The sequence below is a fragment of the Filicampus tigris genome, chromosome 1 (assembly GCF_054856515.1).
Source record: "Filicampus tigris isolate MCC_2025a chromosome 1, RoL_Ftig_1.0, whole genome shotgun sequence".
Lineage (NCBI taxonomy): Eukaryota > Metazoa > Chordata > Actinopteri > Syngnathiformes > Syngnathidae > Filicampus > Filicampus tigris.
The window spans coordinates 14,228,217-14,255,192 of NC_141217.1; the positions used below are offsets into that span (position 1 = coordinate 14,228,217).

At 42.6% G+C, this 26,976-nt stretch overlaps 1 protein-coding gene across 3 annotated transcripts in view; it reads right to left on the reverse strand.

Moving 5' to 3' along the window:
- The window catches only part of spen (spen family transcriptional repressor), a 29,888-nt gene extending 4,233 nt beyond the window's left edge, over positions 1–25,655 (reverse strand). The window contains exons 1-11 of one of the 3 annotated variants that reach the window (XM_086043044.1): positions 25,204–25,655; positions 22,012–22,332; positions 13,877–14,482; positions 9,102–9,259; positions 8,817–9,017; positions 8,587–8,738; positions 8,371–8,496; positions 8,181–8,294; positions 7,999–8,112; positions 7,829–7,929; positions 85–7,723 (exon numbers count right to left, since the gene is read on the reverse strand). In XM_086043044.1, coding sequence (XP_085899170.1) covers positions 85–7,723; positions 7,829–7,929; positions 7,999–8,112; positions 8,181–8,294; positions 8,371–8,496; positions 8,587–8,738; positions 8,817–9,017; positions 9,102–9,259; positions 13,877–14,482; positions 22,012–22,332; positions 25,204–25,286 — 9,615 coding nt within the window. In that variant the 5' untranslated portion in view covers positions 25,287–25,655. Of the gene's footprint in view, positions 1–84; positions 7,724–7,828; positions 7,930–7,998; positions 8,113–8,180; positions 8,295–8,370; positions 8,497–8,586; positions 8,739–8,816; positions 9,018–9,101; positions 9,260–13,876; positions 14,483–17,708; positions 20,585–22,011; positions 22,333–24,369; positions 24,474–25,203 lie in introns of those variants that run through there. The other 2 variants (XM_086043113.1, XM_086043178.1) reach the window with 2 other exon arrangements.
- Between the last annotated feature and the right edge of the window lie 1,321 nt (positions 25,656–26,976).

Sequence of the window (26,976 nt, forward strand, 5' to 3'; positions counted from 1 at the left end):
ACGTATAGCATTAATGGATGGTTGTGGTGGTAGAGGATGCAATTTCATTCAGAAAACTGCCACCAGTAAATACATTTTATTTACCTGTGAAGATGTGCTCCGGCCTGATGAAGGATGCCCAGTTAACTGGCGAGGGAAGCCCCTCGGGTCACTATAGACCGGAAAGGAGGCCACACCTCCGGTATGAGACAGCTGCATGCAATGAGGGTGAGGAGACACCATGACTGGGCTAGATGTGTGAACCGTCCTGATTCTAGTTTCACTGCTCGGTGAATGGATCAGCTGTCCTTCCGGTACTTTGTAGGATTGCTTTCCTGGAAGTTCAGTGTTCTTCCTCACAGAGATGTTACTGGTTCCGTTCTCCAAGTTGTGTGACAATCTTGTTTCCACAGTGGTCTGCTCTCCTGGCTGTTGATGTGCGAGCATGCTCTGGTGCACCCCTCTGTACTGGTCCAGACTTAAATTCGGATGGAGCCCTCCGCGATCATTGTGAGACAACATGACATCAGACTGCAGCTGTGATAATGAAGCTCTGCTAAGGGCTTGGTTAAACGGTCTGTGTTCCTCGTCAGTTACACTCCCGACACCACCAACAGTAGACAATGACCCTTGGGGAGTTGAATGGGACTGCCTGATGACAATCGACTGAGATATGCCTGAGTGTTGTACTGGTCCGGGCAGAGGAGAGGACAGAGAGTTACTTCGCCTTCCATAGCTAATCGCAGGCATCGGTGAAGCGCTCACCCTTGCGTCGTGCGTCACTGGGTGGGTGACACTGTGAGGTTGGATGATGACAGAAGACGGTTCAGAGTGCGGGTGGTGCATAGTGGCATTAAAATTTGATGTGGATGACAAGCCATGAGGCATGACGACTGAGGTTCCTGGCGAACTGCTAGGGGCACACGCTTTGACAAGACGTGAAGGGGAGAGAACAGCCGTTGGTGAGGACTGGGGGTCTTGTTTTGGTTGCAAAGTTGAGCGATCAGTCGGCGTGCTAGGACTGGAGCTCATGCATGATCCAGATAGTGATGAGTGGTGAGGGCTCTTGATGGGGCTGAGGTTAGACTGCTTGATTGATTTTTGGGGTAGTACCTCTGTTCCAAGTCTCTTACCATGCTGCTGTTGCATGATAGCTTGGTTGTACATTAAGACTTGAGGAGCAGAGACTGGCTGTTGAAACATCTTAACCACACTCCCTTGAGATGCTGTATGATATAAAACTTCAGGCTTGTCACATCCACGCCTATCCTGCTTGGTACTGGAAATGACAGGTTGAGAGTTATAAGACTGGTTGGTCAAGAGAACCCCTGTGCGCCCATAAGCAGATGGTGTTGGGGGTACTTTAGTGCCGGAAAACTGGGACAAGGGAATCATCGGGTCTTGCTTTGTCTGAGATTTAGGCATAACTTGTTGAAACTCTATGTCCCCAGCACTGGCTTGCGGAATTTGACTTATTTTGGCTCTCATTCTGTGGGGCCCTTCTGTTTTTTGACCTGAATAACTCAGAACAACAACACCCTCTGATGTATTTACTCTAAGACCAGGAACGGAACGTGAAGTGCTCTCGACAACAGAGCGCCCTCTAGTTTCATCTTCTGCGATATCAAGGCCATGGTATTGATGATTTTCATTAGAATTTGCTTTGAATTTTGGTTTGGTCAAAGAAGGACACATACTTCTGCTGCTAAGGGAAATGCGTGGTGTCTCGTCTGTATCATAAGGTATCGGAATGCGACTTATTACAGAGGTAGTGGGGGAAATTACAGTATGTTGGGTGTTCTCACCACAATTTTTAAGGGACTCTGCCAGTGGTTTACATTTGTAATGTATAGACTGAGGGAGTAAAGACAATTTATCTTCCGCATGCCTTGGACTCGGAGCAACAGAGGTATTTCCATTTTCTGACATCTGGAAATGATCTGACGAAGTAGTTGTTACCATAGTAGTGGAAAATGCATTGCCGCTTGATGCAGACACATATTTAGGTTCCATTAGGATTTTTCTTAAAGTACTGGAACTTGGATGCAGATCAGAAGCCTTAGTATCAGGAGGCATTGGGGGATTGATTGAAGAGGGTCCAAGCGAAGTTGATGATGGTACAGTAGAAGTTACCACTGTTACATGACATGGAGGGCTAACAAAGATTCTACTTTCTTCAGTTCTCGGAGGCCAGCTTGGTAAAAGTTTAGCCGGTCGTAATAAAGGTACACCTGACTGGGATACAAGTGGTGGGCGGGAAGGTGAAGGCGCAAGACTCGCGGTATATGACTCTGCTGCCTGTGAATGTTTTTGGTCATTGCAGATGACTCTTGAATCTGAATGAAAGGCTGATTCTTTAGGTACAGGCTGTTCAACTTCAGGTTGTTCTGCCTCTTTGGGTGTGCCCAAAGTCGTAGAGCTTGTAACATCCTGCTTACATGTAGCAACAGCAGTTCCCACTGTTCCCACTATAGTGCTCCCAGTTGTAATAACTGCTGCTTTGGAATTTATGATTTCAGGATCCTCTGGGATTGACTCGGGTAGCTTAAAAGCAGAGGGCTCTGGACGCACTACATCTTCGTTCTTCTTATTCATAGCACATTTACGACCTCTTGACTTTTTCTGGGTTTTGGGTCTAACTTTACCTGTTTTCTTGGATGTATTGGCTACTGGCGAATCTGAAGTAATCTTAGATTCTGCTATTACACCCTTGGCACTCGGTATTAAAAGACCATCATCTGAGTCTGCAGCAAGAATATTATTGACCACCGTGCTCACTGTTTCAGTTTCCATGCTCTCACTGGAGTTAACAGACAGCAATGAATCAGGAGTGCGAATAATAGCACTGAAAGTGGGAGTAGCAGTGAATCCTTCTGCATCTGCACTCAATTCTTCAGCTGTGATGGAATCAATAGCAGCTGCAAGTTCTGTTTCACTTGATGGGTTAGCTCGCTTTTCCTCTTCAACCTCAGTTTGTGACTGTGGCAATACAGTAGGTACTGTAGGCACTTGCCCTGAAGGTGGTTCCTTATACAGCCGAGGAGGTTGCTCCGTAAGTTTGGCTATATTTTCAACTGCCTGCTCTAGTTCCATTTGATGTGCGAGAAGAACAGCCGCTGGGTGCACAGGAAGCTCTGACTCAGGTACAGCATCTTCAGTGTTTTTCACATCAATTGCCTTTGATTCTTTGGCAAGGCATATTGATATTGAGTCCTCAGACTTAACTAGGGACTTGCTTTTTTTAATACTGACTGGAAATGACTCAGAGTCATCATTTTCGGAACGGAGCAAACCTTTTACATCATCAACACTTACACGGATTTCAAGATTTCTCAAGGTGTGAGACTTATCATCAGTAAACTGCTTGGTATTTCGTTTGAACCTTTGTTTTTTGATTTTGACACTCTTGTCAGCCACTTTGCTCTTTGGGAGTGTTACACCTGGGTTCTCAATATCCCCATCAGTGGATGTAAGGGCTGTGTCTTGTTCCTTTGTGCGCATTTGAGAGTTTGTGCCAGATAACTTTGCAGTTAGGTCCGAATCATCTTTGGGTTTTAGCTCTGGTTCATCACAACTTCCCATATCTGTTAATTCAACTAGAACTGTAGTTCCTTCAGACAGTTTGTCTAGTCTGCTTCCTTTTTTGTTTACTGGTGTTGATACAGTCAGTGGCGGTTGCTGAACCTTTCTAGGAGAGCGCCATCCCTCAGAAGATTTCACAACTTCCAGTGTGGTAGAGGTATCGCAGATGTCTGTGTTACCATCCATTGTTTTCTGCATATCCCCTTTTGCTGGCAAAATACGGTCGAGTCGTTTGATACCTCTTTTTGGGGGGCGCCCTCGTCGAGGATTCGTAGATGGAATTTGAATATCTTGCTGCGTTTCTGTATTTAGTTCTTTATCTACAGCACGTTTGCGCATTGTTCGTGATGGCTCCACTGCCTCTTTGGCAGACTGCTCTTCTTCACGTATGGTGGCATAGACTGATCGGACGTTTCTTCGACGTGTTCTGCCATGAACCAAACCAGACTCAAGGTTTTGTTCAGAATTTGATGCATGAACAGGGGACTTTGATGGAATTTTACTCTCTAACGATCCTTTCGGCACTTCTGCTCGTGGAGATGAGTCCCTTTTGAGTTTCTCTCGATCAATACGTTCACTCTTTCGTGTTGCAGGTTTATCTTTAGCATTTTTGGTAGCCTGTGATGCACGCAATATGTTGTGTGGTTTTGCTCTTTTATTTTTAGGTTGTCTCTTTTTAGGTACTGGTTTATTTTCAACCTGTAGCTCTGGCATACATATTTCATGGACCATCTCTGGTTTCTTCGATTCCTCACAATGGTGTGTTTTCTGAATTTGTGCCTTGGGGTCACGTTCATCTTTTATCTTTGTATACTCAGAGCATGTAAACGCTGTATTCTCCTGTTCAAAACTAACCCTAGAAGTCTCTGGAGTTGGAGGCTCATCTTCCACCGGATGATTGTACTCTATTGGCAAATTGTCAGCAATTTCTGCTTTGGGCTCCATTGCTTCTGTTTTTGCTTCTACTTTATTTTCTGCCTCTGAAAGTATGGGTGGAGGGCTTACATTGGGTTTATGGGTTATAGGTTTCAAGTCTTTCAAAAGAGGAGGCGAGGGAGAGATCTCAAGAACTGTCTCTACACTATCTTGTTTAGATGGAACATGTTTATCTACAGGCAGTATTAAAACCTCTTTCTTTTCGGGTGACGACATTTCTTTCAGGCATGGAACAGGTGGGGTAGCAGGTATGGTCGAATGAGGGCTGACTGATTTTTCATCAACCTTCAATCGTGTGGGTGCCATTTTATCTGACAACACATCATCACAACCTGGCACATACTTGTGTTTAATCTCCACCACAACTGAATCAATCTCGGGATCAAGTGGACAAATGTCCTTGTCTTTTTGTTGTTGTAGCTCCAAAAAACGACTGTGGAATAGCACGATGGGCTCTGGTGGAATATCACCATCTTCACATTCTGTCTGTACTTCAGGATCACCTGGCTGAGCAGAATTCTTATCAAGTCCTGTTTCAGAGCGTTGGTCTTTGCGTTCAAGGCGCTGCAAACGGCGAGAATCCTGTTCAAAAATTGAACTATGAAGGAAGCGGGAGGCAAACAGTTCCTGCCGTTCTTGGTCCTGAGCCTTAAATTCCTCTTTTTTGCTTTGCAGATTTTCAGCAGAACTGGTACGAATCTTCTTTTTCTTCATATACCAAGAAGGAATTGGTCGGGGTGCTAATTCTTCCTTGTTTTTATCTGCACAGCTGTGTGTGGTTGGGAAGCGTGAAGGAAGAAAGGACCAGTTGTCTTCTCGTGAAGAGTAAAGTGTCTTGGCTCTTTCGAGAAGTGCTTTTGTATCCGGGGTTATAGTTTTGTCTAGTGCAAATGAGTAAAATTTATTCTTTTCCAATGAGCCACAAAGTTTCAGATCTGTCATCCTTTCATCATGTTCTCTGAGGATATAAGACACAGAACTACTGGATTTGTGAGAGAGGGGTTTTCTTTCTCCATCATCATCATCATCATCAGAATCAGACTGTACTTCTCCCGGTTCCAAATCCTGACCTTCGCATTTACCACCACTTTCAGTTTGGAAAGTCAGTTCCATTTTTTGAGAATCAGAAGAAACCCTTCCTAGCCAACTGTACATAAAGTCCTCATTGCCTCCAAGAAACGATGCCTTTAGCTTTTCCTGCTCACTTTCGGCTGCTTGAAAATGTCTTGGTTTGAGGACCATATTACTTTTCACTGACTGTGCATGTGTAAAGTGTTCTTTTGTAGAGGATGATTTTGTTTCAGTGTTTACGACTGAGACAGAAATATGGGTGGTTTCCTCTTCCCTTCTTAAAGAAATGGGAACTGTTGAGGGTGTTACATGGTGAAAAGTATCCTCATTCAAGTTGTGACAAGTTACAAAGTTTTGCTCTCTTTTGGAGTTGATATTATCCATTTTGTTCCTTTTACACAAAGAGAAGTCATCATTGTTTGTGTCCTGGTTTGGTTTTCTAATATCATGCAAGGCAAAATCCATTCCAAAGTCATGAGTTTCATCGCGAGGTGTATTATCATACTTGTCACTCTTATCAAGATCACAAAGTTTGGCTTGCGACCATCGACTCTGTTCAGCTTTGCGTTTTGGAAAGGTGTTAGTCTGGCCAAAGCGCGCATACTGTTCCTCATCTTCGGAGTCTCTACAATTCATTCCACTTTGGTCCTTGTCACACAAAACTCTCTGTTCTTTTATTTCATCGAAATCAAGGCTGCCATCACTTGATATCTTTGTGAGACTGGAACTATTTTCACTTATTGAGCCCACTAATTTCATTTTCAGGAAGGGGGACTCTAATTGTTCTGAAGATTCATCTGGCAGTGCTTGCTGGGACGGCAGCTGAAGGGGAAGGCTTATGGAGTTATTTTCAGAGTCTTGTCCCTCATTAGGACTATTAACTGAAAATGTCCGTACAGATTTATCCTTGTGATGTTCCCTTTTTTGCATCTTTTTTATGAAAACATTCTTATGGAAATCAGAGTCCTTATTATTCCATGGCTTGTGAAGGACAGAGCTACCAAGGTCGTTTTCACTAATTCTCTTCTGATGATCATTTTTTCCAGAGTCTTCAAAACGCCGTTTTCTTGCAGCCAAGCGATCAAAATCCATTGAAACACCACTGTCGAAACCAATTTCTGATTTTCCGTGTTTTTTGGACTTCATTTTGATATCTATGTCAATATGTTCCACTAAACTGTGCATGTTTTTATCTCTGGGACCCTTTCCATTTCCTTTTGATGACTCTGTGCGGTAAAGAGGACTTCTTTGGTCAGCTGAAGGTGATATCAGTCTAGGACTGTCATTCCCAGTCCTCAATATTTGTTTCTCATGAGAAATCAGTTTTCCTTCTTCTTCTTTCACCCGTGTTAACTGTACCACACAAGGCAGAAGATCCAACTTGCCTCGACTTGAGCTATCTTTCAGGATTTTACTATTTTTACTTTGAAGGGAAGACTCTGGGCTAATGTCTCTATTCAGTTCAGGCTCTGCATCACATGTTTGAATGATTGGAGAAGATACTTTGAGCTTCTTAAGTCGCTGTCTCTCACTTTTATCCTTATCCCCGCGATCATTACGTCCAGCACGCTTCTCCTTTTCAACCAAATGGATCTTTTCAACTTCACAAATACCCGTTTCAAACTTGTTTATTTTACTATACCGTTCTGTGCGCGTCTTCTCAAGTTTTTCAAATCTGGGAGGGGAGACTGAACTGCAGCTACCACTTCTTTCAGAAGACGGGCAACATATTCGGCGGTCGGAGTCACTTGCTATCCTTTCAGAGATTGAAGGGGATGCTATGGGGGTCGGAGGGCGACGTGAGGTAAGATGATTAAGGGTTGGGCTTTGGCTCCGCTCAATGGTTCTCCTCCCATGGTCTCGTCCGCGATCAGTCTCAAAGCGCTCCCTCTCCCTCTCACGTTCTCGCTGCAAATAACTGTATTTACGAATGTCCTGCTCGTAAGGATCGGCTCGGTATTCTCGATATTCCCGGGTGTCTTCATAGTACTGTGTTTCATAGTAATCCCCTTGATATGGATCCCATTCAGCGTAGAACTCACGACTTCTGCTTGTGTATTTACGGCGAGGATCTTCAGTATATGTTCCTGGTGTGCGTACATTTTCATAATACGGTCTCTCCACTTGAAACTCATATTGAGAGCGTCGATCATCCCTGCCGAGATACAGCATAAATATTGCAAATGACAATACACAATAGGAGCCAAGGATTGTCCTCATTTAATATGAGGTATCAAGTATATATATTAAGTAAACAAACCTTCTTTCAGAAAGAATGTCATAAAAATCTCTAATATCCTGGCCAGAGGCTTGCATTGAACGATAGAAAGCCATCTGACTCTCCTGATTGGCAAAATCCACCTATTGAAAAAAAGTAGACAGTTTCAATAACTATTTTATCGGTAATTCGACATATTGAATCAGGCTTACCTTTATTTTAGTGCCCCCTATCTTCCATCCCTTTGTGTCTTTGACCGCAGCCTGAGCATATTCAATGTTGTTATACAAGATAAGGGCCATTCCTTTCATCCTGTCAAATACAACCTGCGGTAGACAAAGAAGGCAAACTTATCACATGCTCAAGGGCAAAGTACAATTATACATCCACTCACCTTGACAACATGTCCGTAGCGGCAGAAGTGTCGGGTGAGAAACTGTTCAGTTGTGTTTGATGCTAACCCATCCAGCCAAACACAAGTTGTTGGCATACTCTTTCCGAAGCCCAGCTGAAAAACAAAACCTTTTTAAAATACCCAGATCCTAGACCTGTTGATTGATTTTCTTGTGAAATTTTATTCTTACTTTAAGTCTATTGTTTCCAAGGTACTCCCCATCCATCTTCTTTATGGCTTTGCAGACACTTGCAATGTCACAGTATTGCAGAAAGGCATATTGTGGGGCTCCGTTCACTTTCTTGATGTCGATATCCTTTATGGGCGTTAGAAAATAAAACGATCCTGTTAGCAAGCAATGTATGGTCAAACATGGTGCAAAGTTCAAGTTGTTTAAAAAACATACCACAATCTCTCCAAAGCGTTGAAAGATGCTGAGAAGATCATGATATGTGGTGGTCTTCTCCAAGTTCCCAATGAACAATGTCCTTGTAGCCTTTGGATGAAACTCATCTATCCTTTCATCCAAGGGCCGGAACTCATTTTCGCTTTCAGTCTCTGGAAAGGTTTATTTCTTTAAGTATTTCATCAATAAATTGCACACAAGACTGCAAGATTATGTAGATTACAACATACCAGGGCCATTCCAGGCAGTGACATCAATTTGCATTCCAAAAAAAAGCTTCCCCTTTGACGCTCCGAGAGCTTTTTCTTGGTCCTCTTGCTGCCGGAAAAAGACAAGTCCATAGCGCTCCTCTGAAGCTCCATGAATTTGTACAGATGTGACTTTTCCGTGTTTTTTGAACTCATGGAACAAACCGTCTTTAAGACTTGTATCTGTAGTGAACAAAAAGTGTACCTTTAGGCATGTCTAGTGAAACAGGCTTTTTTTACTTGGGCTGACAAGCAACAGCAACTGACCTGTCGAGCGTACAGGAAGATTTTGGACCTTGATGCCGAAGCTTTTACGTGGTTCCTCCTTGTCAAGGGATGATAAAGGAAGTGCTGAAGGTGCTGGAACAGCGGCTGACTGTACGGAGCGAGCAGGCGACTCATCGCTTGAACTACTGCTGGAATCACTGGGGCAAAAACACAACATCGTAGGAACATAGCCTTGCTGTATTGTAATGGGCCAATACTAATGGCCTACTATAATGCAAAATTTAACAGCTAACTACTAACAGTAAATGATTTGTTTTTCCCATTGACCTATGTACATTATGTCTATTCAAAAACATTTTGGTGGAAGGCTAGACAAACACATGAACTTAAACAGTCATTGCTGTTCCAATTGGGTCTTGTAGGTGTCTAAGAGCATTGCTTTCAAAATGTTGCCAAACTGTCTAAACAAATCAAGAAGGGAGCATTTCCACCATCTGTGTCTGGGAGGTCTCATGCTAAAAAAACAACACCACAAACAGAGAGATACAGGCATATGTTCATGCAATTCACTTCCGAACATTAAGACGACTGTTCACACATGGCGCAGGTGCAGTGATTGAAAAAACACTCCTAACTCCTAAGCTTGCTGTGTCAGACCAAATATTTCCTCTCATCTTTGAACCAGTTCCTGAAAAAAAAAAAAGTAGCACTGCTCATCCTAACACGCGTGCCGCTAACATTAGCACAGGTGCCCATGCTCACCACAACATGTTTTGCATGTGATAACGTAGACTATGTGAAATAAAGCCCTTCATTGATAAACGTAAATTTGCTTCCATTCCCCTAAATAAACTTGTCATTTAATGCCTCTTGTACATCAGTGTTATTGATGTGCCATAAATCAGGGTTCTGACAGCCATTCTGTTGCTTAGAGTGAAGGAATACTAAAGTGCTATTAAATTCCTTATTTTTTTCAACATGTTGTGTTCTGTAGTTAGGGGTTAGTTTAGAGGAAACCACTTTGTCCATCCAACAAGTAGTATTTTTTACTGCTCCTGTCTGACGAAAACCATGACACATTTTTAATAAATTGCAATTGCAAATAACAATTTCATACAAAACAGCAAATGATGCACATTTTTTTCAGTTTGTCAATTTGTTCATGATGTTGTTTTGGTCATACTTCATGGCCACTGTAGTTCCACCCCAAAAAGTGTCTTTTTATGCAACACAAATGTGCTATATATAGTGTAGGACTTTTCTTACTTTGAGTACTGTACAGTGATTGTACAATGTATGCAAGTGGGTGTCTGAAAAGGACAAAGCACACTGCACCCCAAGGGCAGTAAGACTGCCCGATTTCTCCCCGCCAAACAGTGAAGTCAAATGTTATAATCAAATTAGGTATTAAAGCTTTTTGATAAATGTACATATTCAAATATTTCAAATCCAAAGCGTCTATATAATGGATTTCCCTCTAGTCATAGTTCATTCAAATGACAACACTGTCAATGCTTTTTTCCAATATTAAAGGTACTTTAATATGGCTGGTCTAACCAAAATAAACTCATGTGTAAATGGAGGCATTGCTACTGAAAAATGCTGCCCATAATTCATATTTCATATCTCAACAGCAGTGAGTAAGAGAAATCTAAAACATCTCACATTTCTCTCATGCTCTTTTACAGGTCGAGCAACGCGCAGACAGACAGAGAGAGCTATCACTACAATAAGCAATTCAAAATCAAAACCATCTTAATCATCAACCAGACGTGAACTAATCTCTGATTTTCTGTACAAGAATACTGCAATGGTCGTCCTTCTGTGGAATTTCATCCTTTCACATAACGCACAATAGCTGCTTGCTACTCTCATCCAATAGTTTATATTTATTATGCAGATGTACATTCATGCATTATTCATATCAGGTTTTTTTTCATTGCATTTCATGTTAGTGCATTAGCAGAAAATAATTTTCATATGAAGGCACCAAGGAGTAGCAACCTCAGATTTTGTTGTATTTATACAGTGTCAATAAAAGCGATAGCGATTCTTATTCTGATTTGTCCGCCGCTGCCTCCCACTGTGAAAGGATAAATGGAAGAGTGTGTGTCTTCAAAATCATGGCTGCCTCATTTTCCTTAAACCATCCCCATGCCAGCCTCTCTCATTGCTCTTTTTCTCCTGCCCTCCCTTTCTCCGTCTGTGCTCAGACACTCCCGGAAGTGCTACTGACTGACGGAGCCTGGCCTGTGGGAGTGGGCAGGCAGCCAGCACTGGCTAGAAATTTCCAGTTTCAACTGGATCTCACGCAAGGGGGTTGGGGGCACATTGCCACAGAGGTACGCAGTGAGAACAAGATAGAGCAGGCGTCTCCTGAAAATACCCCAATGACAGTACCTCGTCTGACCACAGGTGTCGTTCTAACCCGTTTACAATGTCCACAGAGGACCATGCAGTTCAGTTCACAGCAAAAAACAAGTCTGCATCTGAATGTCTAGGCGTGTGTTTTGGCCTATGGCATCTCGATGCAAGAATGAACGGCTGAAAGTCCATCCGTGAGTGTGGCTAACATTTTTTTTTTGAATTCACTCAAACTGCAGCATATCTGAAGCTGGCTCATAACTACAATTTGCAACACTAGGCAAAATAAAAACAATGGTATCTTAAAAAAAACTATAAGTTTGGTACGTCAAGGTACGGTAGACAGTATAAATTTGGCCTAGGTTATTGATTTGGAGTCTAACGACCAATTGCGATAGCACATGATGACATTATCGTTATCAGCCTCAATGTTAAAATGGCTTCAAGCATGTCTGACCACAGAGCTGGAGTAGCGGCCACACCGTTACGGAGCATCCGCTCCAACCGTCGCCATCCTTTCTTGCTTTCCCGGCTTGTCGGGAGCAGCTGTGGGAATTCTCGGCACTCTGAGCTGTGGCTGAATAGCTAGCATCGCTAAGCACTGTCCTTCCATGGTGCAGAGTCTTTGAGATACTAACCCTCGCATCCATGGTGGCAAATAACTCATAAGCAGCACTTCTGACCAGTATTGATATCACAAAAAGGAGGGTGAGAAACTAAGCATGCGATACACCAAGCTAGAAGAAAGAAGACAGTGAAGCCATGCGCTCCGCTAAGATATCAAATGTACAGTCGTGAAACACTAGAATACAGTAAGCGCTTAGGTGGAACAGTAGTCTGATTGGAACCACTTTACAGCACACACAACTGGTCCGAAAACCAGAAATGAATTAGTATGTCACAGGACACCACAGCAGGATTTGTTAGAGACAGGGCCCAACTGTGAATAGCGAAAAAAAAAAAAAGCTCCTTATAATTGGCATGTGGAAAACTAAATCCCAAAAGAAACGCAAACATACAGGTCAGTGAGTTTTTAAAAAATGTAAATCAGCGGGGGGACCGTGAAAATAAATACTGAAAATTAACGGGGGTTTCTGCGAAAAATGGGAGATAAGTTCCCCTCAAAAATCCACAAGTAGGTCATTGCTGAGCCGTGAATCTGTGTGGGTCCACCTTTGTTATATGTTGTTGACTCCTTCTTACAACCCATTCAAAAATACTGATTATACATTTCAACACTTATTTTTATATTGCAATGTCTATCGTGCAGGGCTTCAAATTATACTGTCGTGTGAATTTTAGGCCATATTGCTCAGCTCTAAACCTAGCCATGAAGCCCTATCTTGAAGACCTAACACTGTCTTGAAACCGTTACGCATGTTTGATCCCTGAATTTGAAACCCAAATTGGAAAACCCTAACACTAGTTTGAAACCCAAATTTGAAACCAGAACGCAGTCTTGACACACTGACAATGTCGTGAGACCCTAACCCCGACTTTAAACTCTTCAGTGAAATCCTGACCTGGGCTTGAACCCTAAATGTGAAAATCCCTAACATTGGCTTCCTACCACAAGCATAGTTCAAAGCCATAATCCGAAACCCTATCCCTGTCTTTAAACCCAAACACTGGCTGGTTGCTCAGTACAACATGGCTAAAATGACGAGTTTACAAACAAAAGACAAAGAGACAACCACAAAGATTATTCCTTTTCGTATACCGGGTAAGCTAGTTATCCTTGTCTTGCAGACAGAGGGAACTTTTCTTTCAGTTGCATTTCAACAAACATATAGTCAAGCCAAGCAAGGTGGAGATTTGAGGGCAGCTCACAACTTCAGCGATATTCATAGTCTCAACCCTCCAGTTCCCAAGTCAAGTGCTTCATTTTAGGCATAATTTTTCTCTTCAAAGTACATCCGAGCTACCACCTAGAGCACTGAAGCCCCCTCATGCTTAATTAACCATTCTGTCGTCGATAACTTGCCGCATACTCAAGCGATCTCTACACCCACCGTTGACTAGAGGTGGGCATTTTAGAAAATTTTGCTCACAGCCCGTCATTCGTCATCCGTTAGCAGCTTGCGTACCTGTCAGTCATTATTCGTGATGAACCAAATTGTAATACTGTATGTAATGTAAAACCAGCTAGTGATGATTACTCTGACGGACAAAAATCAATTTCTGTCAATGCTTAGTCATTTTTAAAAAGTGTCCTGTCATTCTTCGGTTGTCAACAAAACAGGTGTCCGTCAGTGGCGGACAGACGGACCGGTCCGTCAATCTGACGGAATGCCCACCTCTGCCATCGGCCATTGAAAAAGCACAACGATGAACACTCCCACAGTTCTCAATTCATAACTCCAACATGGAAACACAACTGTAAACAGCAACCACGTTGAGAGCTAAAACATTAAAAAATAAATAAATAAAATAAAAAAAGCTTCTCTCACCTGCCACTCGTGCTGCTGCTGGTGCTGCTGACTGAGTCGGAACTGGAGGAGCGGCTGCGTGAGCCCGAGACGCTGTGGGAGCGTGGAGGCCGACTTGCCTGGCTTGCCAGCCTCTGGGGAGAGGGGTTTCGCGAATGCGCCGAATGTGGAGAGCGGCTGCGACTGTGCTGAAATGACCGCTCGCTGCGCCGCGCCCTGTCTTCTCTGTAAAGGTCTCTGTGAACCACGCTGGCCAAAGTAAAGGCCTCCCTGCTCCGAGATTCGTACCGAGGCTCTGGCGTCTCAAAGCGGCATGGACTCCTGCTGTGGGAGCGGTAGTAGCTAACCCCGCTGGATGCGGAGCCTCCACTTGCCCCTGTGGCGGCCCCTGCGGCTCCACTTGTTCCGGTGTTGCCAGCAACAGCGTTAACGATACCGCCGACTCCAGAGGACAGACTTGTACTGCTTCCCATGGACGTACCGGAACCATTCCCAGATGAGCTAAGAGTTCTTTCTCTCGAATAATAGTCTGTGTCATAGTGCCGCTGGCGTTCGAAGCTGCTTCCTTGCCGCTCGTGGTGACCATAAGCACCGTGATCGTACGGACGCTCACGACTTTCAGCAGTCCTAACAAAGACAAAAACAAGTGGGGAGAAAAATCAGCAAAATGTAATATCTTTGAGGCAAGACCAACCTTTTTTTCCTTTCAATCTTAAATAAATGTGTCTTACAAATTTGGCACAAGGCTTTCTGAGATCACCTATAGGCTATTTGTTTGTTGCGTTGCACAATTTCAGGTCAGTCAGTCGTCATGAAAATTGGTTAACATACAGAAACAAAGGAGATAAAAAGTAACTCTCTAACCATGTACTCGAATCCCAATTGTACGTTTTGAACAACTAAATAAAGGACTATTGAACAAATTTCAGGTCTGTCCAAACCTAAAATGATTCTCGTGAGAATGTTTCTGAAAGGCAAACTTATGTGATGTGTTCTCACGCCTTTTATTTCTTCATCTAATTTTATAAATAATTCTATAATTTTTATTATGCGTTATTGTGTATTTTACAATGTATTTATTAATGTACAGTAGGGCTGAAACTAATGATTACTAATTGATTTCTGTACCGATTATTTTGATTAATCGATTAATCTGATTTGTCAGAAACAGGACATTATTTCAAATTGACAGTGTGGAAAATGCACTAATAATTGTTGATTCAGTTTGATTTGATCTGTAACATAAAATGTTGATGGTTGTTTTCCAAAGTAAAAGCAAATGTTTTGAAATGTTTTCTTTTTGATTCAACACAAAACTAATCAGTCTTTCATGGAGGACTACAGGAATCTGAGAAAAATGTAATGCTGGGTGGCTGAAATTCCAAAGATTTGGACAATTTTAAATAAAACGTGATCCCTAAACCATTAATTGATTCCGCAAAATAACTGACTATTTAGTAATCGATTAGTACCTTGTCTCTGTTTCTGTTGGGTTCTTGCATTGCCAGAGTTTCCCAATGTTTTTTGTTTGTTTGTTTGTTTGATACAATGTACAAGCATGACAATTATCTTATGTTTAATGTTTGCATTTCTTTTTTCAAAGCATTTTGTAGCCATATGTTGTGTAAAGGTTATATAAAAACAACAGTATTACTATAAAGCATAAGAAAGAATGTAGAGTCAAGTGGAACAAGCAAAAATAAAAGCAGAAAGACAACTACTGTACGTGTACCTGGGAGGTGAGCTTCAGAGAGTGGGTCTGATTTACAAAAGGTTTGCACGGGCAAAAACCGGTGCAAACTTGATTGCGCATACAACAGATGTAAAAGCTGATCTACTAAGCAGGTGCACCCAGGATTGCATTTGGCAAATGGGCAAAATTGTGGCACAGATCAATTTGTGCGTTCTGAGGTTATACACAAATAGATTAATTTAGCATGCGTAATGCCAATTCATCAAACGTGAAATAAATTCCCAGAGTATGTATACTGGTGGAATTTGGTAGACAGAAACGCTAATGGAAGCCCGTTTAAAATTATAAGCGGACTGGCCGATAGGCGATTATTATTTGGTACGGCCGGACAAAAAGGCGGATAGACGGAGGATGAAAGGGTACCCGGGCTGCAGACAGAAGACGATAGATGGACCAGGAAATTTTCGTAAAATGCCCAGCTCTGCGAATCCCCAAAACTGCTTTTTTCTTTAAACACCGTGTCTGAAAGGTGTAAAGCCACCGTGCTGTGAGTTACAATAACGAGGAGACAATGGAAAAATGATCGACGAAAGGATCTTTTCTGTTCGCGCAAACGTTTTTGAAATGCCAGAAACAAAAATTTGACTGCTCAGCAATGCAATTTTGGAGCTGCTTAATTGTCTGGGGACTGACTTGGAGCCAGTCACAAAAAGGTGTCATGCCATATAACCTATGACAAAACTCCTTCCAACTCTGCATTTCCTTGCATCTGTGCTGTACCAAATGGCTACTACTTGGGATCTCAATGGATCACACGCAACACACCCACCATAAGTGAGCACAATCTGTAGCGTAAACACGCAATTTAGCGCCCACTAGCTGCGACCTTAGTAAATGAGGACCTGTCTCAACTGTTGATTTTCGGTGTACATTCTGTTCTTTCAAAACCATGATGTGGTCTAATGTCACCTATTGTGGTTTTAGTCCCATTGTACAGAGCAGCAAGGACAGGAGGTCGTGCTACTTTCCTTCATCACAGTTTAACATTTCATTTTATGATTGCACTAATAAATTCGACTTTTCGTTTTTGACTTTTCTGTACAAACATTGATTTGGAGAAGCTATGCATCTATCTTGTAACATCAGTATGCGATTATACATTGGAAATATCCTACAGTAATTTTATGGCTAACACATTACGTGAATAAAATATTGTTCAAAAGGTACAGTGATTCCTGCTACACAGCGGTTCACCTTTTTGCGCCCTCACTATATTGTGGATTTTTAAGTAATCGTTTCTGGGTTTTTACAGTATACAAACAAATCTGAATTCACAGTTGAACACTTTCAGTGTAGTACCACGTGTTGCCGCAACATGCTGGGCAGCACTACTGGAAGACATGCAGCTTAAGAGAAGAAGAGCAAGACGAAGAGGCAGAGCAGGTGCCAAACTCAACTCTAGCACAGTATTAGTCATTTTCCCACAGAGGAGAGAGAATATGCCCGCTGTGAGTAATGTTGTACTCTCTGTTTGAATGTGTTGCTGTTCTGCGTGTGTTAAAATAGCAGCTGTTTGAAGGGTTGTAAATTATCGTAACTCATTACCTATGCCGCTTATTCTGACTATGCCATATTGCTAAATTTACTAATCTGCTAGTTTCACGTTATATGTTAGCATTAAGATAGCAGACTTTGGTGATCATATGACATTTTGGTTTTACAGTAAACTTCCAACTTCAGTCACATACAACTTGAAGAAAGCACACTTTGGAAAACTGTGCAACTGGGAGTCCCGGACACACTCACGCACACACACAAAGATCACACAGCACCCCACAGGAGTATGAAATGTACAGAGATCCTAAAATAGGTAGACTATTTTATTTCAATACATTTTATACTAACAATATGTTCTTTAGTGTGTGTTCAAATATGTTTACAAAATGTGTTTTAATAAGTTTAAATGTGTTCTAAAAAGTGTGTGTGTGTGGGGGGGGGGGGGGGGGGGGGGGGGATTATGTAGTTTTTTTATAGGAGCTCACTACATCCTGGAGTTTCACCTATTCCAGGTCGGTCTGAAACACACGCCTGCACGATAAACGCGGGTTCACAGTATTTTAACTGCAGAATTTCAGAATTCTAACAAAAATATGCCTCAAAAGCAGCACCAAAAAAATTTATGGCAGAATATCACAGTACTAATTAAAGACCCTGTAAAGTGATTTCAGGAATGTGTTTCTACATACATTATATATGTTTGAAGATAATTACTGAAAACCTGCAAAGACTGAGAACAACGCAATGTAGTGCTGAATTGTTCAGATATAGACAAATCTTTCACCATTTCAGCTGTCCGGATTTTGTGGCGTGGCAAAAACGAAGCCCAGGTACGCACTTGTGCTTTTTGGCATGAGCGAGTCCTCCTTCACTAAATAAGTAATGAGTGCCTTCATTCCAAAAGTGGCTATCCAGCGCAATTTCGAGTTACTTGTTTTTTAATACCACTACTTAATTTGTACCACTACAGCATACAGTTGGCCAGCAAGCTACGTCCACGACCCGAAAAAATGCATCTTCCTTGTATGCCACAATTTACAGAACAGCTCGGTGTTATTCAAATTCACAATTGTGTGTTTAATTATCTATTCTGTGTTATTCCAACTGCCGCAATACATTGAAACACAAAGCATTGCAGGGTTTTTAACTCAAAGGAAGTGTGTGCTCAAATGAGCTGCAGTCTGAGTAATGTATGCCACTGTTTGATAAACGGTTAACTTTCCCTGAAGTGTCTGTTACGTGGACCCACTCACCACAAAAACAGAGTGCGGCGGTGACTTATTGGACCATCCCAACGCCGGTTCATGGCCTTTGTAAAACGGTTAGCCCAGCTAGCCCACAAACTAGCTAGCAACTAGCACAGAGTAATTGGAAAAGCCCCGTGGGGGACTCTTTGGAATAGTGCATATTCCAAGGGCCCCGGGCTTAAAGTGGATATATTTTTGTGGCTCAAACATATCGGAATGTGTGGGCAAATGCTAGACATACAAACATATTTGAACATGTTCAAACCAAGCGGGTCGCGTTTTCAGTGCAGCCAGCAGACACTCCTACATCATCTGAAAGCTTTGTGCACGTTTCAATTCTCCATTTTGAAGCCTGATTTCATATACCTGGATATTTATTTTAATTCATTCAAATTTGGCAGGCTTTTTAACAGCACTCGTCTCTGCGGCGCATCAAATTTATACGAATTTTATTTCCACTTTACAGGGACTTTAAACGTAGCTCATAGACCTCAGTACAAAACAAGCATAGCGACTAATCTACGCTAGGAATGTGACAATAAAAGCAAATTCCATAATCAATTATTGTTTGGCTGCAATGTCTCGAAAGCGGACCCAAAACATCACAAGAGATGAGGGCATATTGCGCACACATCATCGTAGCTCACACACCTCATTCAGCAAACATCAAAAGGCTAATAATGTAAAACTAAAATTTAAAAAAAGCAATAGAAATCACCTTCACTTTAAAGTTAAGACTGACTGATTTTGTTGTTTATTTTTTTTAACTCGTATGACAGCTAAGAAGGTTAAAATGTTTCTGGTACAGCTAATGATGGTTTGACCCTGGAATGCAATTATTTCCTATTGCAGTATATCACACATTTGATCCCCCAAAACTTGTCAGCAGAAAACATGAGGCTGATCTACAGAGGAAAACACGAAGATCATTATTCCTGCTATGCCACTGCATTCCCGCTATGTCATGAGAGCTGGTGGTCAGGTAAGATAAATTGAAGAGAAGGGGAAACAATAGAAAGTAAGGCAAAGTATAGAAAACGCAGCAACTAGTGCCGTTAGTGTGAAGATCAAAGAGTCAGCGGTGCAAACTACGGGGGTTAGCGAGGACAGCTAAAATACACAGGCAGGGCAGGACATACCAACCTTTTGAGAAAGTGGTAACTTGACCTATAATTCCAAATACAATACAGGGGGATAGAACTTTGTGTGGGCAAAAATGATGAGTGGAGAGTGGTGGTGGGGTGGGGGCAATGAAGCAACACTGTTAATGTGAAAAAACTTAATCCTCGTCTTCAGGGGAGGAGACCTTAGAGAAGATGGGAGTGCAAAATGGGATCCAAGCTCAGAATACCAAATGCTTGAATGAGTCAACTCGAGTCCATATATCCATCCAGGTGATAGTCTTCCATTACTACATAACATCCAAGAGTCCATCTTTAACTATAATGCGACTGAGCGCCCATTCTAGACTTGTCATCTTTGTGTGTGAGCTCCTGCAAATTCCATAAAGGAGAGACATCAGTCCAGCTCAGTCCATTCCAGTCTTGCGTGAAAGGCGCTGATCAATGGTAATCCATCTTCTTGCAGTCATTTGCTTGCAGTGAGGAGAAAATGCATTGTTAAAGGTTCACTTTAGTTGTCTGTCCATGCTTAAGGCCGCATGCAGTCCACACACGGGTAAAGTTGTCTTTGCGCTTTCATCCAACACTTATAGTTCCACGCAAGAGGAGGTAGGTATTCCACAGGCACATTATCTCCAACAGTAAGGAGGTTAAGACTCTCCAGCCAGCAAACATTGTCCTTATCAGTCCTTGAGTAATAAAAAGTCCCAATCAATTAAGGTGATTTGTGTCTCTTGAGTTTTTGTGGTCTCCAGGAGGTCTCAAATTTCAATGACCTGATCTCAGTCATAATTCCAAATAAAAGAAATGAAAAGCAACCCGTACCGTTGGAAGGATAGAATATCCTTTAGGTGTTAATCCATCAGCGGGGGATATATTTCCTGTGTAGGTTATCCACATGACTCCAGTGTGAATAAATGAAAGATGAGACTCATCCAAATAATGCTGTCTTGTATTATACTGTACATTGTGTGCTTGTTTGTTTGACTATATGGGGACAAACGGTGAGATAATCCACCAGGCCAGCCATGTAACTCCAGATTAGGAGAGGAATCCCAGTCGCTGGACCACTCTCTCTTTAGCTCCCTGCATTTAGCCATCTGCAACATTCCTGGGAAAATGTACCATGTCCAATCTTTACCCTCCACAAATGATAACTGCATATCCACCTGACAAAGTTGCTTCTATTTGACAAAAAGAATCTCACCATTTACGCTATTGGCGACCAGATACAGTGGACTGTGCGCACTCACATTAGGCGATACACAACCGTGATTGCCCCTGAACTGCTCTTTAACCATTCAGGCACTGTATTATACAACGGAGCATTAGTACAATTTGATTGTCGATTATTTCAAGCCCTCTTTATTTCTACTTGGCGTAAACAACTGGTAAGAAGATCACATTATGCGAGCGCAGGTGATTGTGCCCAATAACGTTTTTCTGAACTAATATTTTTTTCTATTCCTGGTGCTCAAGGTGTGAATAACAGTACATTGTGAGTGCATGAGCCCGTGAGTGACCGAGTGTGCCATGGACATTTTGTTTTAAATTTAAAATTATTTCTAGTCATCCAGTTTATTTCTATCACTCAATGAGGTAGTTGTCCAGAATAACTGCCAAGAGGATGTTCATTGCATGAGCATGGCTTCAACCCGCATGCAGCGGATTTGATTACCTTGGGTGTGGACTGCTTTGAATATTTATTTCTATTGTGCAAGGTGGCACTCATGAATATGTACTGAAAGGAACGATTACATTATAGTGCAGTAACTCCCTGCACCTTCAAGTACTGTATTTTGTGCTTTTTCTGAAACACCCAAGATTGCATATATGAAGTATATTGAAGTGATACACCACAACTAATAGACACGATTTGTATGTCGTTAAAGGAGCTAAGTTTAGCCTGGGTGCTAACCGGGAGTTTTGATATTCTTCACTGCATAGGCACGTCACATTTTTTTCCAAAATCAAATAACCTGTAAATCGTTTTTTAAAGGATATTCTACAATGAATTTGAAATGATTAGTTGTTGTTGTTTTTTGAAATCACAGTTTTGTGGTATAATTACAGTTTAAATTAGGCAATCCTAAACATTTTTGGGGGAGGCATCAATTAGTTGTATTTTTTTTTCCCCGATACTTGCAGCAGAGCTTGGTCCCTATCCCCCAGGAACAGTGGATTACTGTAATTGTGCAACATGCCCATGTTTCCCATGTGTATGAGTGTGACCGAGCATGCCTGGGGAGGGGAGGTGCACACTCAAACTAGCCAAACGCGATACATTTTAGGTGTCAAATGGGCGCAAGCACGGCACGGATTGCCTCATGTGAGTACACTCTTAGTCACAAGGTGTTAACAAGTAATGCGGTGTCTACATTTTAGAATACATCCAGGAGAGCTGACTTTAGTGGGAATCCCTGTACGATTATATCCTCCTACACACGTCAGAGAACATGCTAGAAAGACGCTTGGAGGTGAGCTGTTTACTAACAAAGCACGCTTCCCCCTGCCGTCAAAGAAACGGTGTCCACTTACCCGTCTAGTCTCCGTTCATAGCGTCCATCTCTGCTGTGGAGCGACGTTGGGGGGCCATACACGCCCCCCCCTGCCGCCCGTGTGAACCCTGATACATCCCGGCCACGAGAGCCTAAGGACAGACTATCGTCCAGCCCCCTCGCCGCACTCGGAATGGTGCCCGGTTCATTGTAATCAGTGCGCAGGTCTCTGTCCCCCATCTTGTTGATAGCATTGTGAGCCTTCTGAGCACTTTTGATGTCCACAAAATCCACAAAGGCCGCAACTCCGCCCTCTGAACCCCGTTTAGGCAGGACTTTGACACTCTCCACGCGTCCATATCTGTAGAGGAAAAAAAACCCAGCAAAAACAAACTGATGAGCCAAGTGCAAAGAATACCAAACAACCCGATCGCTCGAATCGATTTCACGCATTTGAGAAGTTGTCTTACGCATAGTTGGAATGTACGTGTGAAAGAATGGAGTCTAATGGAAGAGCCACAGTCTGCATGAATTCACATTCACAATTCTTAACAACCCCATTTCCACCAAGAGGTTTGCTTGGGTTCAGTTTGGTATGTGACACTTTTTGGCATTTGCGTTTCAAAGGTCCAAAACGGATTCTTGGACCTTCAACCTGAACTTGTCCCACTTTTCAGTAACCCCTTTGTCAGGGTGCTGGTCGCAGGGGCACGTGTCTGTCATTTTGGGTAGCTCTTCTTTTTTTTTTTTTTTCTAAATTGCCGCTTCAACAGTGTAAGCTGCAGTTTGACGAATGGAATGGGAAGCAAAAACAAAACCCATGAAGTTGACACAAAATACAAGCAATAAAAAAAAAAACAAAAAAAAACAATGCAAGGGCACATGAGTTGCTGTAAATGGAACAAGTAACGTCTTATTTATGGGTTTTGACAACAGCAGTGTATGCTGCTGTAGTCTGGATTTTCTCACGCACTCCAATACACAAATGAATAAAGCTATATTAAAATCTGTGAGCAGCAATGAACGGGTCCCACATCCCCTCATCTGTGAAGGGAGTGTAAAAATGACCAATATACCAGCATACCAGGAGGTACATGCTGGGTGGATGAAAAGATGCAAGTATACAAGCTGAATAAAATGTACACATCAGAGGCTGGGTTGTTACTACCATATTTACTGGGTTTATTTGACTCTTTACTATTTATGGCCTATAAGTGTTTTTCATACTAATGTTGACTCCAATTTTGACTTTACTACTGGGTTAATGCAAGTTAGTGATAGACTTGCAGTGCATTGTGACTTGCGTACTAGACTGGGTTTGGCGGTGGGAATGGGACTCTTTCGTGAAGTTTTGTCATTTGAGTCATTAACTTTGCTGCAATGCTACATCCAAACGTAATCATGAAATTGCTCATTCTTAGCAACATCCACCTTTCTCGTATACTGTACTTGGCTCAAATCTTGTAGCAAAATTTTATAGCAATCGGACATTATATCTGGGGTGAGACTGGAGGAGGACTCCTGGAAATCGCCAAGATATCCCTCATATGGTTACTTCAAAGAAAAATGACTGACGTTCTATGGCTTTTCGGGCATGCGTTTTTAAAATTATTTTATTTTATTGTGGCTTTATTCATGATAGAAAGGATTGCCACATTTCATGTTGCCAAGTGAAACTGGCAGAATTCCTCTGCAATATAAAAAGACAACTCTGGAGTGGGCTACTGAGACAAATTTTGGGGTCAGTTTTTGAGGATGGGAAAATGCTACCATAATGTGTGAACACGTGTGATATTTGTGATTTTGTATTTTAACCATGTGAAGCTCTTGTTTATGCAGAAGTGCTACAGTTACTGTATACAATGGCGGTTTTGGATGTGTGCAATATGTGCGTCTGTGCGGGGCTGCAATTCTGGGCGGTGGCAAATTGCTAAAAAAAAAAATGCTACATGAAAAAAAATTCTATAAACCTCATGACGTGTAAATACTTTTAAGTTTGTATAGCGAATTTGTGCCTCCTTTCTGAGTCGAACTCTGGAGAAGAGATAGAAGGGTAAATTGAGGTGGGGTGCAAATTGGGTATCACACAGGGCCATTCAAGATAGACCACCAAAATTTAAAAACGTCCAGCATTGGGGAGAATGTGTACATAAATCCACTGTGATACAATGAGCCATTGTTACGTTCATGGGGGAAAAAAAACCTCAATTCTCAATTATCAAGTCTACATGACTTAAAATGTTACACTATCAAAACATTTTTGGGATGTGCAGGTCCCCCAACAACGTACAGCTCCCGACGCCATTTTATTCACTTGCTCACTCATTCTGCCTTCCCCCATCACATCACATCTCTCTCTCGCACACGCGCGCACACACACACACATACATACACTCACCTGCACGCACGCTGCCTTCCTCGGCTCGCTCAGAGTTGAACCTCTGCAGCCACGGAGGGAGGCAGCTTCCTCCTGCGCCATTGCAACAACGAGCACGACGCACATCAATTCACACGTACGCGCGCACGTAAAGGCTTGCTTGCATTTATTGCTAGCGTTCACGTTGAGCAACAGAGACGGACGAGTCGTGCATTTATGAGGCGTGCGTGATTTGTGCTGATATGGCGACGCCTACGACGGCCTGAGAAACATAGGCGCATAAGGAATGGTTTGAGCAATCTGGCATTTGGGGGACACATATGGACGCAGCTGCGAGGCGGGCTGTGATTTCCTTGACAGCTTGCAAACAAGCGCACAACAATTCGGATTTCCTGAAGAGCATTGTGAACAATTACACCAAAATCGACACCGGCAACGAAAGCCACGATAACCCTCGTGTGTGCGCGAGTGTGTTCGGGAGTTGCAACGATTCTTCTTGCTGCAGTGCAATCAAATTCAGCTTGCAAGGAGAGAAAAAAAAACACACGCACACAAATTTACATTGCGGCTGCGCGACGTCTACCACATATCACTGACCTGTGTTGATTTTATTTAAAATCGTTCACATAACTGACACTCACTAGGTCCCAATGCACAATTCAGCAAGTGCAGCGTTCATACAACTAAGTCGTTTTTTTCCCTGACAGGTGGTCAGGTGGGCTACGAGTAAAATGGTGGGACTGTCGACATGCACATGGAAACAAGTGTGTGCAACATGATGATGATGCTGATTAGGATAGGACGGCACAGATGCGAGAAGGAAAGAGGGGAAAAAAACACTAGCTTTCTACTCACCGCTTGAAGTGCTCGATGATTTTCTCTTCTCGCACATTTTCCGGTAAATTTCCCACCCATAAATGTCTGGTTTCCCGAACCATGCTGCGCGCTGCTGCTGCTGCTGTGCGACCATACAGATCTCTTTTGCTATGTCAGTAAACAGGAGAAGAAGAGATGTGCAATGTCAATGCCATTGACTACTCGTTGTGCCCCAATGTGGACCATTTGGGTTGTTGTCCCCTGCCTTGCACGCTCTCTTTTGACACTACACTGTTTAAATCGCGACCTTGCACCTCGTGAACGCGCTGCGGGCCGTTCCCGTGACGAGGAGGAGGTGGGGGAGGCGCGTCCCAAGCGCAACGCGACCTTTGAGTGGCGAGAAAATACGCATGGGGCTTCCTAAAAAGAAACAGTGCAAACTTAGGATTGTAATGAGAGGTGCATCGCGCAGGCGTGGCTTTGTGTGTGACTGTGCGTGTGCGTGTGTGTGTGTGAACCAGCGACCCACTCGCCCCCACTCTTTCACCCGATGAGATCACACGCGAGTGCGCATGCGTAAGAGTAGCACCCACTCCTCCTCCTGATGCTGCTTGAATAAATGATACTTTCAGGAGGACACCATCATTACAGCAACGGGATAGACCCATACATAAATGTGCATTCTAACATTTTAGTATAATAAACATGCCAATGATAATAATAACAATAAACAGCACCGTTGGATGAAAACGCCACATCTGGTCATTTTTAGATGAAATATTATTGAAAGAAAAGCTAATTATGCTTTTGTTTCGTTTAACTCACGTTAAAGAAATAAGCCAGTGGCAATGTCGTCATCAGCATTTTTGTGATTGTGTCCGTGTGTCTTTTGTCTGCCTTTTGTTGCTCTGTATTAACTCAAGTTTTCAAGTTTTAACCCGGCCGGAGCTCCGTTTATAGCTAATAAGTAACAAGCAATCAAAGCCCGTGTGCATAGTTCAAAGGTAGCAAGATCTGTACTGATAAGCACTAATGGATGATAAATAAATATGCGTTCATATGCTCTCAATCTTTGTTCAGGTTATAGTCTCGGACCTCTGAACACATGCGTGTCCTCTTTACACGTACTATATATTTCTAGTGTGGTTTAGGATTACTTATTTTGTATACGTTAATATTCTCGTGGCACAGTGTTTATAAAAATCAAAAGGTATGAAAAAAAATAAAATACGATGACTTGTTAAAGGGGGGGGGGGGTTAAACGCCTTTGTTTCGTCCAACCGCGGTGTTACTATTTTAAGCTTCAGTATCAAGGCAGGACAGGACAATATGTAACCAGGCGGACAGTAAACGTCATTTGCGCGTGCGCGTGTTCAGCCAATCAGAGAAGGACAGAACTATACAATTCTGCTATGCTTGGACGTGCTCACGACGGCGACGCACAAAACAAGCAGTCGTCAGACATTTTATCACATTTCTCTGTGTGCTCGGCTACGTGTGGACCGTCCTCCATGACTCTGCCGAATCCGTCCTGTGGTGGAACCGTATACAATTCAAATCCAATAAACCCGTGGGAGTACAATTTCCAAAACTAAAGTGATTCACTCACTTGGATTATCACGGAAACGGGAGCGTCAGACGTGTCACTGTCGATTCCACACGGAATGACGGGGCTCTTACAAAAAGCCTCGCCCATGGAATATAACGTTATGTGAACGGCTAGAGTTAAGACACAATATCGGCGCGTAACATGGATTTAATGTCATGTGGATGGTTTGCGAGGCGTCACAGTGGACCGTGAATATAAATAAC